Source organism: Oratosquilla oratoria, chromosome 31, assembly GCF_046742065.1.
Source record: "Oratosquilla oratoria isolate Oo_2021 chromosome 31, ASM4674206v1, whole genome shotgun sequence".
In the NCBI taxonomy this organism is placed as follows: Eukaryota; Metazoa; Arthropoda; class Malacostraca; order Stomatopoda; family Squillidae; genus Oratosquilla; species Oratosquilla oratoria.
Window position 1 is genome coordinate 23,876,415 of NC_134807.1, and position 12,536 is coordinate 23,888,950.

At 39.7% G+C, this 12,536-nt stretch overlaps 1 protein-coding gene across 3 annotated transcripts in view; it reads left to right on the top strand.

The window, feature by feature from the left end:
• Nucleotides 1-12,536, top strand: part of LRP1 (LDL receptor protein 1) — a 494,362-nt gene that overhangs the window by 225,629 nt on the left and 256,197 nt on the right. For all 3 annotated transcript variants that reach the window (XM_076213442.1, XM_076213443.1, XM_076213444.1), the window contains 10 exons: nucleotides 556-733; nucleotides 1,848-1,971; nucleotides 2,124-2,456; nucleotides 4,265-4,457; nucleotides 5,812-5,957; nucleotides 6,268-6,400; nucleotides 7,719-7,866; nucleotides 8,975-9,072; nucleotides 11,703-11,902; nucleotides 12,461-12,536. The exon at nucleotides 12,461-12,536 is cut by the window's right edge and continues 50 nt beyond it. In XM_076213442.1, the coding sequence (XP_076069557.1) occupies nucleotides 556-733; nucleotides 1,848-1,971; nucleotides 2,124-2,456; nucleotides 4,265-4,457; nucleotides 5,812-5,957; nucleotides 6,268-6,400; nucleotides 7,719-7,866; nucleotides 8,975-9,072; nucleotides 11,703-11,902; nucleotides 12,461-12,536 (1,629 nt within the window). The remainder of the gene's footprint in view (nucleotides 1-555; nucleotides 734-1,847; nucleotides 1,972-2,123; nucleotides 2,457-4,264; nucleotides 4,458-5,811; nucleotides 5,958-6,267; nucleotides 6,401-7,718; nucleotides 7,867-8,974; nucleotides 9,073-11,702; nucleotides 11,903-12,460) is intronic.

The window sequence follows — 12,536 nt, forward strand, 5'->3', positions numbered from 1 at the left end:
TCCCAATCAATCACTCAATCTTTTGTCCCTGGTCTCTCTTGCAGAAGACCAGTGGTCTTCAGGTAACTGGCAACAGTCCCCATGCAAGTCCATAAGTCATTCAAGGAAGATATATTGTTACCTCAAGTTTCACTAAGTGAAAAACCTGCAGCCTCACAGTAGCTCAGGTCTTTCCACAGATATCTCTGGGAAGAAACTTTATTGTATTGGTGTGGGATTGTTTGTATGTCACTGGCTGAAAGTAGTATTAGGAGGGGAGCGATTGCTGATTGTCAGCTCACCATATATGGAAAAAGGGAAAGATACAATTGAAGTTGAGAAGATAGATCTTGGGCGTACTCTGGATATTGAGTGTCAGCCCCTCAGAGGTCTGCACTTCCGGAGAGAGGTGAGGGGTTAAAAGGTTTTGAAAGTGGGCAGCTCAACTGTCCATCTTGCATGACCACCACAAGCAGGCACCTGTTCCTGGTCCCTGCCAGCTGCTGTAATTCAGTGTCATTGTTTGCTTAGGGATGTAAAGGAAAGAAAGTGTAGTTACTATTTATTTCCCTACAGCACAGAAGCACAGAAGATTCCTTCTATATGCCAAAGGAAGGCCAGGGATGATCATGGGTGTGTCTCTGGATTCTAAAGATAGTACTGAAGTTATGGTACCAATTACCTCTCTTAGGAGACCTACTTCTCTTGATTACGACGTGCGATCGCAGTTTATCTACTATGCAGACAGTCAGAGGTAAGTTAAGAACTGTTGAATTATTGCATGTTGGCTGAAGTTGTTATGGTAGAGAATGGAGTAATGAAAAAATAACTTACAAAGTAAAACTGTCATAAGAATTGTCATAGACAAGAATATCTTTTAAGTTTCTGCATCGGTATTTTTGCCACAAGTCTCATGTTTCACCAACCTATTCTCTTCATTTTTATTTTAAGTCCCAGCCTCTGGGGGTTTATCAGGGCTGCACCTGTTGATAGCTTACAATTGATTATTCTAAGATCTTCATTATTTTTGTATTTTCTAAGTATCTTACAATTTTAAATGTGTTTAGTTTAATTTTACAAGTGTTAGAACTAATGGGAGTCTTCATATGGTAGATCTTTAGGGCAGATTTTGAAGAGGATCCCTTCTGCAGTCAGTGGTAGATTCAAGGGTGTTGCCCTAGTTGCCTGGGCAACATATTTTTTTTTTTTTCCAGACCAGTAAAATGAACATTTCATGTCTTGTAAGGCAAGAAGGTCATCATATAAGTTACTTACCTCCTTACCCTACCTGTGATAATCCAAGGAACCTGGACTTCACTTTGAGCAGAGTGGTGCAATTCATGATAAATATTAGGCATGTAAATGTTTGGGCAACACCCAAAAATATATCCTGGATCCACCCCTGGCGGTCCACCTAAGCCCATTACCTTTTGCATTAAAGGGACAGTGACAGGGACAGTTGGAACCTATTAAATTTTTCAGTGTGAAGGACAATCCTCACCTAAATGAAATAATTTAGGATTGGCTGGGGTATGTTAGTAGAGGTTATCATCTGATTGAAAGGGTTAATCGAAACAGGGTTAACTCATTCCTTCCGAGGGCAATCCTACAGCATAAGAAAATCATCTGATATTAACTGGAGCAAAATTTGCAGAAGTCATCAATGGGTTGAAGGGATTAATGCAATTAAAATCTTATGAAGGGGAAAGGGCCTTTTAGTGTGTGTGTGTATATATATATATATATATACATATATATATATATATATACATATATATATATATATATATATATATATATATATATATATATATATATATATATATATATATATGTATGTATGTATATTTGTAAATCTATATCAACAGGTTTATAATTGAGAGGCAGAGCCTTGATGGAAAGATTCGAGAACCTGTGGTTGAATCAGGTGTTCCATATGTTGAAGGCTTGGCTGTTGACTGGATGGGTCGTAACATTTATTGGACTGATCAAGTAAGGTTATTACAGAGACAAAAATTAGAGATAAATGTAAAACATAGTTGTTTGACTAAAATGGTTTCATGTTATCAACTTGGCTTAATATATTTGTACACAACTTTTACAAGTGAGATGCTATTTGTTGTGCTTTGTTATTTGCTCTTCAGTATCTACAGTCCATTTTCCTTTGCCACATGGAAGAGAGTAATAAGAAACGGATCCTTGTGCATGGAAACCTGAGCTATGCAAGAGCCATCAATCTGAATCCAAAAGAAGGGTACATGTATTGGACTGTTTGGGTGTTCAATTTTGGGGTCGGCTCCACTTCTGGAAGAATTGAAAGAGCGTGGATGGATGGGACTCATCGAGAAGAGTTTGTTGGTGATAATCTGCAGTGGCCAAATGGATTAACCATAGACTTTCTTAAAAGGCATCTTTATTGGTGTGATGGCTACTTCAACAAGATAGAACGAATTAATTTGGATGGCACAAATCGACAGGTTTGTTTGTGATATTTTATTGTGAATGTCTCACTGTTTTCTGTACAGATGTGTCAGCTTGTGGCGCAGTGTGAAAGAGGGATTAGTTCAGTCTGAAATCATAAGCAAATTTAAGGCTAAAGGTGATTGACAAAGAAACTGGACCCCATATGCATAGCTCCTTTCCTGTACGTAGAGTAATTGTTGCACCAGTTTTAGCTGACTGGACACCTACACACCCACACCATATGGCATTTGTCCTAAGGTCCTCCCATAGATTTATCTAGGAAGTAAATTTGGACAGGTGTCTGTGTTGTATTACAGTGGAACTGTTTCTTTGTCACCCACTTGTAGTAATAGGAGGAGGGAAGCAATTATCAAGTATCAGTTCTCCTAATGTAAAAAGGATGTGGAAATGCAACTAAAGATGATCTTGCTTAATTGAAGTAGTCATGGCAGATAGCCAGAGTTGGTTTACCAGTATCTCTTCATTATATGGTAAATTCCCACCTATTATTATTATTATAATAATAGTAATAATAATACATATACCAAATGCTTTTTTCCTAGAACTAAAGAATGCAATTAAAGATGATCTTGCTTAATTGAAGTAGTCATGGCTGATAGCCAGAGTTGGTTTACCAGTATCTCTTCATTATATGGTAAATTCCCACCTATTACTATTATTATAATAATAGTTATAATAATACATATACCAAATGCTTTTTTCCTGGAACTCCACACTTCCCAACTACTCTGTCTATTGGTTCATTTCCTACCATAATATTAAGATCTCCCAATACCGCTACATTTCTTCCTAAACCCTCTGTGGACCCATTTAAATCAATCCTAAAATATCCCTTTCCTGTACACTCTTCTCACTATCAGGCCCATATGCACTTAAAAAAATTCACATCTCCCTTCCCACTTTCACCTTCATCCACATTAACCTTGGAGAAACCTCCTTCCACTCCACCACACATTTACCTGTTTCTTCACTTACTAGTATAGCCACCCCTTCTCTCCATTGTCCTCTCTTCACTCCTGACTCAACTACACACCCAGACTCAAACTCATCCCTCCCTTTCAACTTAGTTTCACTCAATGTCAACATATCCATCTTCTCACAAACATACTGCTTATATCTTCCCTTTTACTCTCATCTGTACCATGTCCTTTTTTTTTTTTATGACTCAAGTGGGAACACTCAGTGGCAGTTTTCCTCTTCCTCACCACAGGGTTTAACAAAAAAAAAAAAAAAAGGAAATGAATATTCAGAGAAGTGGTATAGGACAGTATTAAGAGTGGAGGGGACAACATAACAGAGGGACAGTCACAGTATAATAAAGTATCATCATTTCTCTATGAATAGAGATTTCCTCTATCACAGACAAAATGATGTGTGGCTCTAGTCTGTAAGGGCGCCCCACGTAGACCCTAAAGTATCAGCTGCATGCTCCTGAGCAGCTTTTAACCCCACAATAACATGCAGCCAATACCTCAGATGGGGTTAATAATTATAATAATAATAATAATAATAATAATAATAATAATAATAATAATAATAATAATTATAATGATAATAATAATAATAATAATAATAATAATAATAATAATAATAATAATAATAATAATAATAGTAATTATACTGATAAGAACAGCATTCATTCAAACTTAGCTGTACTGAATTGCTTTTGTTTGGGTGTTTGCAAAAAATTCTGGGTATAGTATCTTGACTCTTGATCTTAAATATAGGCATGAAATAAAATTCTAATGTTTATGCTGATGTCTAACTTTAGTAAATTTTACTTAAATTTTTTTAATTTCAGATTGTCTTGGAAGGAGAAGTTTTAGACCATCCATATAGTCTAGTATTCTTTGAAGATTACATATATTGGTCAGAATTCCAGAATGGCGCCCTCAAGAAAGCCAGCCTTCAAAATACTAGTGCTTATGAAGTCCTAAGACGAGAAAATCCGTTCATAATTGATATCAAGGTTTTCAGCAATGATAGTCAGCAGGGTGAGTTTAGATCATAGTGATATTGTGTTATTTCATTATGTTAAGTTATATATTATTTCAGGAGGTGCCAAGATAGGAGGGAGGGAGGAGGGTGGAAGGGAGTGGAATATATGGGAAATGAAATGGGTGGGAGTGATTTCTATGCCTTTTTCTTTTTGGCTACCCCCCGTGTAAGGGGGAAAAAGCCTTTGGTATATGTATGTATGTATGTATATATTATTTCTAGCCATCTCTATATACCAAGAGCTTTTTCCCCTTATAAGGGAGGTAGCTGCTCCTGTCTACCACCCTTTCCCCCTCTCATCTTATCTCCTCATGGATGACGGGTCATCCGTGTATACAACCCACTGCCTTGTGTCAGAAACAATCTCTTCATGGATGACAGGTCATCTGTGTATACAACCCACTGCCCTGGGTCAGAAACAATGTAGCAAGACACCATACATTCGCAACAAGGCTGCTTCACTTAATCAGTGAACCCCCCCGCCCCACTATCTCCTGAAGTAGAAAAAGAGAAAAGATGGAGAGAAATCTCTTTTGGTTGTGTCAAGACATCATTCACACATAAGCACCCCCTATCCCCAGCCCCTCTCTTCCTTGCATAACAGTATCATCTATACACAGTTACTCTCTGCTCATCCCTATCTCTTGCCTATTCCCTTCTTTGTTCAACAGACATTCCCCTCTTACTCAACACCCCCTTCACCCCATCCATCCATCTCATCCTTGGTGGTCCTCTCAAGTTCACTCCCTCCACTTCTGCCTTCCATGCCTCTTTTACTAATCTTTCATCACTCATTCTTTCCATGTGTCTAAACCATCCCAATAATCTTCCATCAGCCCCACCTGCTCTCTCCTTTTCCACTCCCAGTCTCCTCCTCACTTCCTTATCTCTTACTCTATCCAGCCTAGTAACCTCTACCATACTTCTCAGATATTTAATCTCAAATACATAAAAAAAAATCCTCTCTGCATCAAAATGTCATTCACACTCAATCACTCCCCAATTCTACCCCTCCCCTCCCCCTTCATTTCCTTGCTCAACAGACATAGAAAAGAGCTACATTGCTATATTGCCTCTGACCTAGGAAGTGGGCAGGAGATGGGATGGGCCATCATCTACAAGGAACTAAGATGAGAGGGAAACAAGGGTGGTGGATGGGAGTGGAATGGGTGGGAGTAGGTACATACCTTTGACTTGGCTACCTTCCTTATAAGGGGGAAGAAGCCATTGGTATGTAGATAGATATATAGATAGAAAAAATATTATGCATTTTTAGTTTACATGACAGTGAAAATACAACAGTATTCTTTCCCTTCTTGTAGCCATACCCATTATTCAATTATGTTACAGATAGTAATGAATGTACCAACAATGAATTAAACTGTGAAGACTTTTGTGTGTCTACACCAAATGGACCGAAGTGCTTATGCCAATTAGGGTATGAACCAGGTGATCCTGGTGGGAACCAGTGCTTTCCCATTACTAACTTTACTCAGGTATAGTTTTCTGCACTTTTCTTTGTTACTGTGAAGCTTGTTTCAGAACTGAATCGCATAACACCACATCTACTGTACTTTGTGGACAAGTTGACTTACACCTCAGCAGTTCTCAATCATTATTCATTGCCTTTAAACATGCATTAAACAATAAGTTTCAATGTTACAGTCAGACATTTCACTATTATTTTGGAATGGAAAAATTGTAGGAGATTCTGTTATAGAAAAAACAAACAAGTGATAAGCTATATTCAACCATTTGGTGGCTACCAGTTTATTAAAGAACATTACACTTTTCTGTTTGTTTCAGCCAAATCTTTGCAGAGAGAACCAGTTTCAATGTAAGACCAACATGAAATGTATTGACAAAAAGTATGTTTGTGATGGAGATGATGATTGTCATGACAACAGTGATGAAGATACCTCTCCTGGTGGACAATGTGGTGAGACTTCTTGTATATGTGTATTTATATATGTTTTTATATGCCAGCATCCACAAAGTAAAATGACTAAGGATGAGAGCAGGGAAATAGATTAAAGAAGTCATTGCTGTAGTGTGAACATTCATCTACAACTCCCTCAATCACCCTTACATTTTTATGCCCATATAAGGCCTTGACCATGAGCTGTCTTGGCTTTATCGACCCTAATCACCCATATTTTTCTTGGTCTACCCTTTGTTCTTGCTCATAGCATCAATCAGCCAATCAGTTGTTACTTGCTGACTGAAAACCCACAGTCCTACAACAGCTGGCAAGTCCTCAGGCTCTCCCATAGATCTCTGGGAAGAAACTTTGGACCACATGTTGTATCAGTGTGAGACCATTTCTATGTCACTGGCTGAAAACAGTAGGAAGTGAACTGTTGCCAGTTGTCAGCTCTCATTATGTTTAAAGGTGGAAGAAATACAGCAGAAGCTGATAAAAAGAAATCTTAAGCCCAGTCTGAAGACTGAGTCTCCACAGGGCTGCACCTCCATATGAAAGTGAAGAAGTTGATGGTGTTTATAGATGGGCAGGATGGAAATCACTCTATGATGTCCTTTTTGCAGGACCACCTCGTGGAGGTACTCATTGTCTGTTGCCTCCCAACACCACCAATTCATGAATTCTTGATGGATATCCTCCTTTCACCCATCCCACACCCATCCAGTGGCCATTTGTTGTTTTCCCTTCTATCTTAGCTCCTTATGGATGAAGGGTCATCCCTGGCTCCTGCTCACTGCTCAAGTCAGAAGTAATGTAGTAAGACACATCACTACAGCAGGGCCCAACAGCTGAAGCTGGTCTACCCTCACTGCTTCATTGTATGTTGACCTTATCCCTTTCAACCTCTCAAAAATTATAGAGTAGACAAGAAGAAATCTCCTCAGGCTGCATCATTTCCTATCCATTTACAACTATTATTTCATCCCATCTCCCTTCCCAGCTCCACAGACATTCCCTTTATACACAAGACCCCCCTTCACCTTCTTTCTTGACTTCAACACAATTTCTTTACTGAGTTTATGGGCTGAACTGCTGGTTATGATTTGGGAGCTTTTGGCTCTCTTGTAAGATAAAACTGGGGCAACAGATTAATTGGTTGATATATTTTTTTAACCTGTTTTCATGGGTATTTTGTCATTTAGGTAACCATATTATTATGATTGAAGCCTTGAAAATGCAAATTGTGCAAATTAGTGTTGATATTACAGTAATGAGTAATTTTATCTGGACTGTATTTTCTAATGTATTATTATTATTATTTTTTTTAATACAGAAGAAGAATTATGTGTGCCTGAAATGTTCAAGTGTGACAACCATAAATGCATCAACTCATTCTGGGTGTGCGATGGAGATGTAGATTGTGAAGATGGATCTGATGAAAGTCAGGCACAATGCCAGAAATGTGAGCCAGAGCAATTCAGGTAAGAATTTTTATCTTTTCAAAATACAGAAAGGAAGTTCATTGGCCAAATGGGTTAGAGCATTGTAACTTGTGGCAAAGGTCAAGGGGATGGTAGTTCAAACCCTGCTAACGATGAAGTTGAACCAAGGGCAGGGTTCATTAAATTCCATATTACAAAGTCCTCTGTAAAGGGAACTATCCTAACATCCCAGTAGTGGGGAGTTTGTGATATTATACCATATCATCATCATATAAAAATACAGAAGTGTTTAGTAAGTTTCATCGAATAATCTTGATGAGGTTTCCCATATAAAAGAGAAAGAGCCTTTTGGTATATGTATATATTTTTATTTATTTTGAGTGTTCATAATGTGGGGCAGGGTAGGGGGACATGGAGGATCCATTATCCACAAGGAGCTAAAATCAGAGGAAAATGAATAGATGATAGATGGGGGTATAATGTATAAGTGGCCTTGCTGTGGATGTGGTGTGTCTTGCGACACTGGTTCTGACCCAGGGCAGTGGGTGAGATGCAGGGATGACCTGTCATCCAGGAGGAGCCAAGATAAGAGGGATGGAAGTGGGTGGATGGGAGTGGAGTATGTGGGGATGGAATGGGTGGGAGTGCTTTTTATGCATTTGTTTTTTGTCTACCTCCCTTGTAATGGGGAAAAAGCCTTTGGTATATGTATGTATGTATAATGGGTAAGGGTAAGTACATGCATTGGCTGACTACCTCCCAGATTAGGAAAAAGAAACCTAATTAGTATGTACAGTAGATAGATAACAGTAGCCAGTTTTACCATAATAAAGTTTGAAGCCATATGTGATATAATGGATTGTGATTTATATCAGGATAAATAAGGTATATTCTATGGAGAAGTGTTCATCTTTTTAAAGTATGGACTTGTTTTGCGACACTACTTCTGACCCAGGGCGGTGGGCAGGGTGCAGGGATGACCCGTCATCCAGGAGGTGCTCAGATGAGAGGGAGGGTGGGAGGGGTGTGGAGTGTATTTAGGGATGAAATGGGTGGGAGTGTTTTTATGCCTTTCCCTTTTTGGCTACCTCCCTTGGAAGGGGGAAAAAGCCTTGGTATATGTATGTATGTATGTACTTGTTTTCAGGTGCCGCATATCAGGAAGATGCATATCTTCCAAATGGGTTTGTGATACTGATGTAGACTGTGGTGATGGTGATGAATCAGATGAACATGAAGACTGTGGTAAGTATAGTTTGACCAAAATTTGTGTTCTTTATGCAAGTAACCCGTTCCCCTTTGTATGCAAAGTTCCTTGAATCATAGTGGGAGGAAAATGCATGAAAGGGAATCTGTAGCTCTATCTCTTTACCCAATTTATTTGCCTTTTAATGCACAAATGTGAATATAGTGGCAGCATTTTTATTCCCTGCCACAAGAGTATGAGGAAAGAAGAGATGGTGCCCTATTGTGGTGCAAGAAAGATGTAAGAACCGACTTTTTCTTTCATTTACCTTTATATTTTTTCTTTTTCATTTGATATATCATTGCAGTACCCACAAAAAGAAAGAATGAGAGTGATAGATAGAGAGAGAGAGAGAGTTAAATTAATTCATTGTTGCCTCAAGTTTAAGTGGAAAAGTTGCATTATGGTAATGGTGCTCTGGCCCTCTAATGGGTCCCTCTGAGCAGAAACATTGGACTGTTGTCTGCCTTGTATTAGTGTGGGACTATTTATATGTCACTAGTTGAAAATGGTAGGAGGAGGAGAGCAGTTGCCTATTGTTAACTATGTGTGAAAAATTGTGAGAAATACAGCTGAAGTTGACACAGAGAGATCTTGGGCCCAGTCTGTAGATAGAGTGTCACGTCTCAGGGATGCATCTCATGATGGAGGTGAAGAGGTTGACGAGTTTCGAAAATGGGAAGCTTTGCTGTCCAGAGGTGACATGGTTTGGTAGAGTTCACTTCCTTATCCATTCTATTCCCATCACACTCATCCTTTTCACTGCACCTCATTTCTTCCCTTGCAATACTGCCTACATTTGCTTTACTTGATGTTTGAAGTTGAACAGACATTGTTGCAAACTTTCCCCATTCCTTTTTCTTCCAGATCATTATGTTTCTGAAATTGATTATTTATTTTTTAGTGCCTGTATAGTTCCTCTTTACAAGGGAAAAGGGGACAAGTGTGAATGTAGTAATTTCAGAGGGATTAGCCTGTTGAGTGTAGTAGGGAAGGCTTATGGGAGGATCTTAATTGAGAGGATTAGGAGAGGAACAGAGGGAGTAATTGGTGAGGTTGTGTAGATCAGATCTTTGTGGTAAGACAGATATGTGAGAAAGCTATAGGAAAGGGGAAGGATGTTTTTTGGGCTTTCATGGATCTGGAAAAGGCTTATGATAGGGTAGACAGAAAGGCACTGTGGGAGGTTATGCAGATTTATGGGATAGGAGGAAAGCTTATGGGAGCTGTCAAGAGTTTTTATGAGAGTAGTAGAGCATGTGTTAGGATTAGAAATGGAGAGAGTGAGTGGTTTGAAGTAAAGGTGGGACTTCGTCAAGGATGCGTTATGTCGCCCTGGCTGTTCAACTTATACATGGATGGGGTGGTGCGAGAGGTGAATGCTAGGGTAGTGAGTCAGGGATTGGAGATGGTTAAAGAAAATGGAGAAAAGTGGGAGGTGAGCCAGCTGTTGTTTGCGGACGACACTGCGCTTGTGGCAGGGTCAGAGGAGGGATTGAGGAAGCTGGTGGCAGAGTTTGGGAGAGTATGTGATAGAAGAAAGCTAAAGATAAATGTGGGTAAAAGTAAGGTGATGAGATGTACAAGGGGTGAAAGTGGCAGTAGACTGGAAGTGAACATTAAGGGAGAGCGACTGGAGGAAGTGGATAGTTTTAGATACTTGGGTGCAAGTGTAGCAGGAAAAGGTGGAGTGAAGGTGGAGGTAGAATGTAGATTGAGAGAAGCGAGTAAATGCCTTGGTGGTTTAAAGAGTGTAATGAGGAATAGACATTTGGGAATGGATGCGAAGAGGAGACTGTATGAAGGAGTGATTGTGCCAACAGCACTGTATGGGGCAGAAACGTGGAACATAAGAGAAGAAGAGAGAAGGAGTTTGAATGTGTTTGAGATGAGGTGTCTGAGAAGTATGGTGGGGGTTACTAGGCTGGATAGAGTGAGAAATGAGGAGGTGAGGAGGAGAACAGGGGTGAAAAAGGATTTGGGAGATAGGGTTGATGAAAGAATATTAGGATGGTTTGGACACATGGAAAGAATGAGTGAAGAAAGACTAGTAAAAGAGGTATGGAAGGCAGATGTGGAGGGAGTGAACATGAGGGGACGTCCTAGGATGAGGTGGATGGATGGGGTGAAGGGGGCTTTGGGGAAGAGGGGAATGTCTGTTGAGGAAGGAAGGGAGAGGACGGAAGACAGAGGTGAGTGGAGAATGGTTGTATATGGATGATGTTGTGACTGCATGAGGAGGAATAGGCGGGGAAGTGGGGGGTGGGGTAGTATGTGTGAGTAAATTTTGACGCAGCCCGAAGGGATTTCTCCCCGTCCTCGACTTATATGCAAAGGGGGACGGAGAGGGGGGGGTCGCCGATTAAATGAAGCGGCCTCGCTGTGGATGTACTGTGTCTTGCGACACTGCTTCTGACCCAGGGCGGTGGGCAGGGTGCAGGGATGACCTGTCATCCAGGAGGTGCTCAGATGAGAGGAAGGGTGGGAGGGGTGTGGAGTGTATTTAGGGATGAAATGGGTGGGAGTGTTTTTATGCCTTTCCCTTTTTGGCTACCTCCCTTGGAAGGGGGAAAAAGCCTTGGTATATGTATGTATGTATTTATTTATTTATACATTTTTTTAATTCCAGAATATCAGGAGTGTGGACCCACAGATTTTACGTGTGGCAACAAACGTTGCATTCCTATGAATTATGTTTGTGATGATGATCATGATTGTGGAGACGGAACTGATGAAATGTTTTGTGATGACTTTTGTGCCAAAGCATCAGCGTTTGGACTCACTGCCCCACCTCTGTGTATTCAGATGTGTCACAACCAAACAGACAAGGTAAGAGATTGGATATTGCATTTGCTGTGTGTTTGATTTTCCTAAATTTATTTGCTTTTGGCATTGTTCTATAAGGATATCCATGCCATATGATGATGTGAGAGATGCTATGTAAATAAAGCAGCTGGCCCTGCTGTGGATATGCTATCTTGCTGCACTGTTTGTGACCTGGGCAGTGGATGGAAGACAGTAATGATCCTTCATCCACATACTTCTTCTCTTGTATACTATAGTTTGGTAAATACATTAATGTAACACAGACAACAGTCCAGAATTTCTTACCAGAAAAATTAATGAGAGGGTCTAAGGTGCCAGGCACCATGGGGTGTAGGATTTCAGTTAATGAAAGTTGAGGCAACCGTTGATATTATTGATTGGGTATTGTAAATCCTATAGGTATTAAATATTGTCTTTTATTGAGATAATTTTTTTATTCTTATCATCTTTTCCAAAGTTAACTTAAAACTTGTGGTTGATTTTTGGGGGATACATTTTATTTATACATCATAGCTAGAGCATTTAGGCTTGCTATATTTAAGGTTTCCTCTTGTATTTCAGTTTACATGTGAAGCCACTGATGGCTGCCTCTACTGTGCTGCTGATAAAACTTGTCTGCACATTTATCAACTTTGTG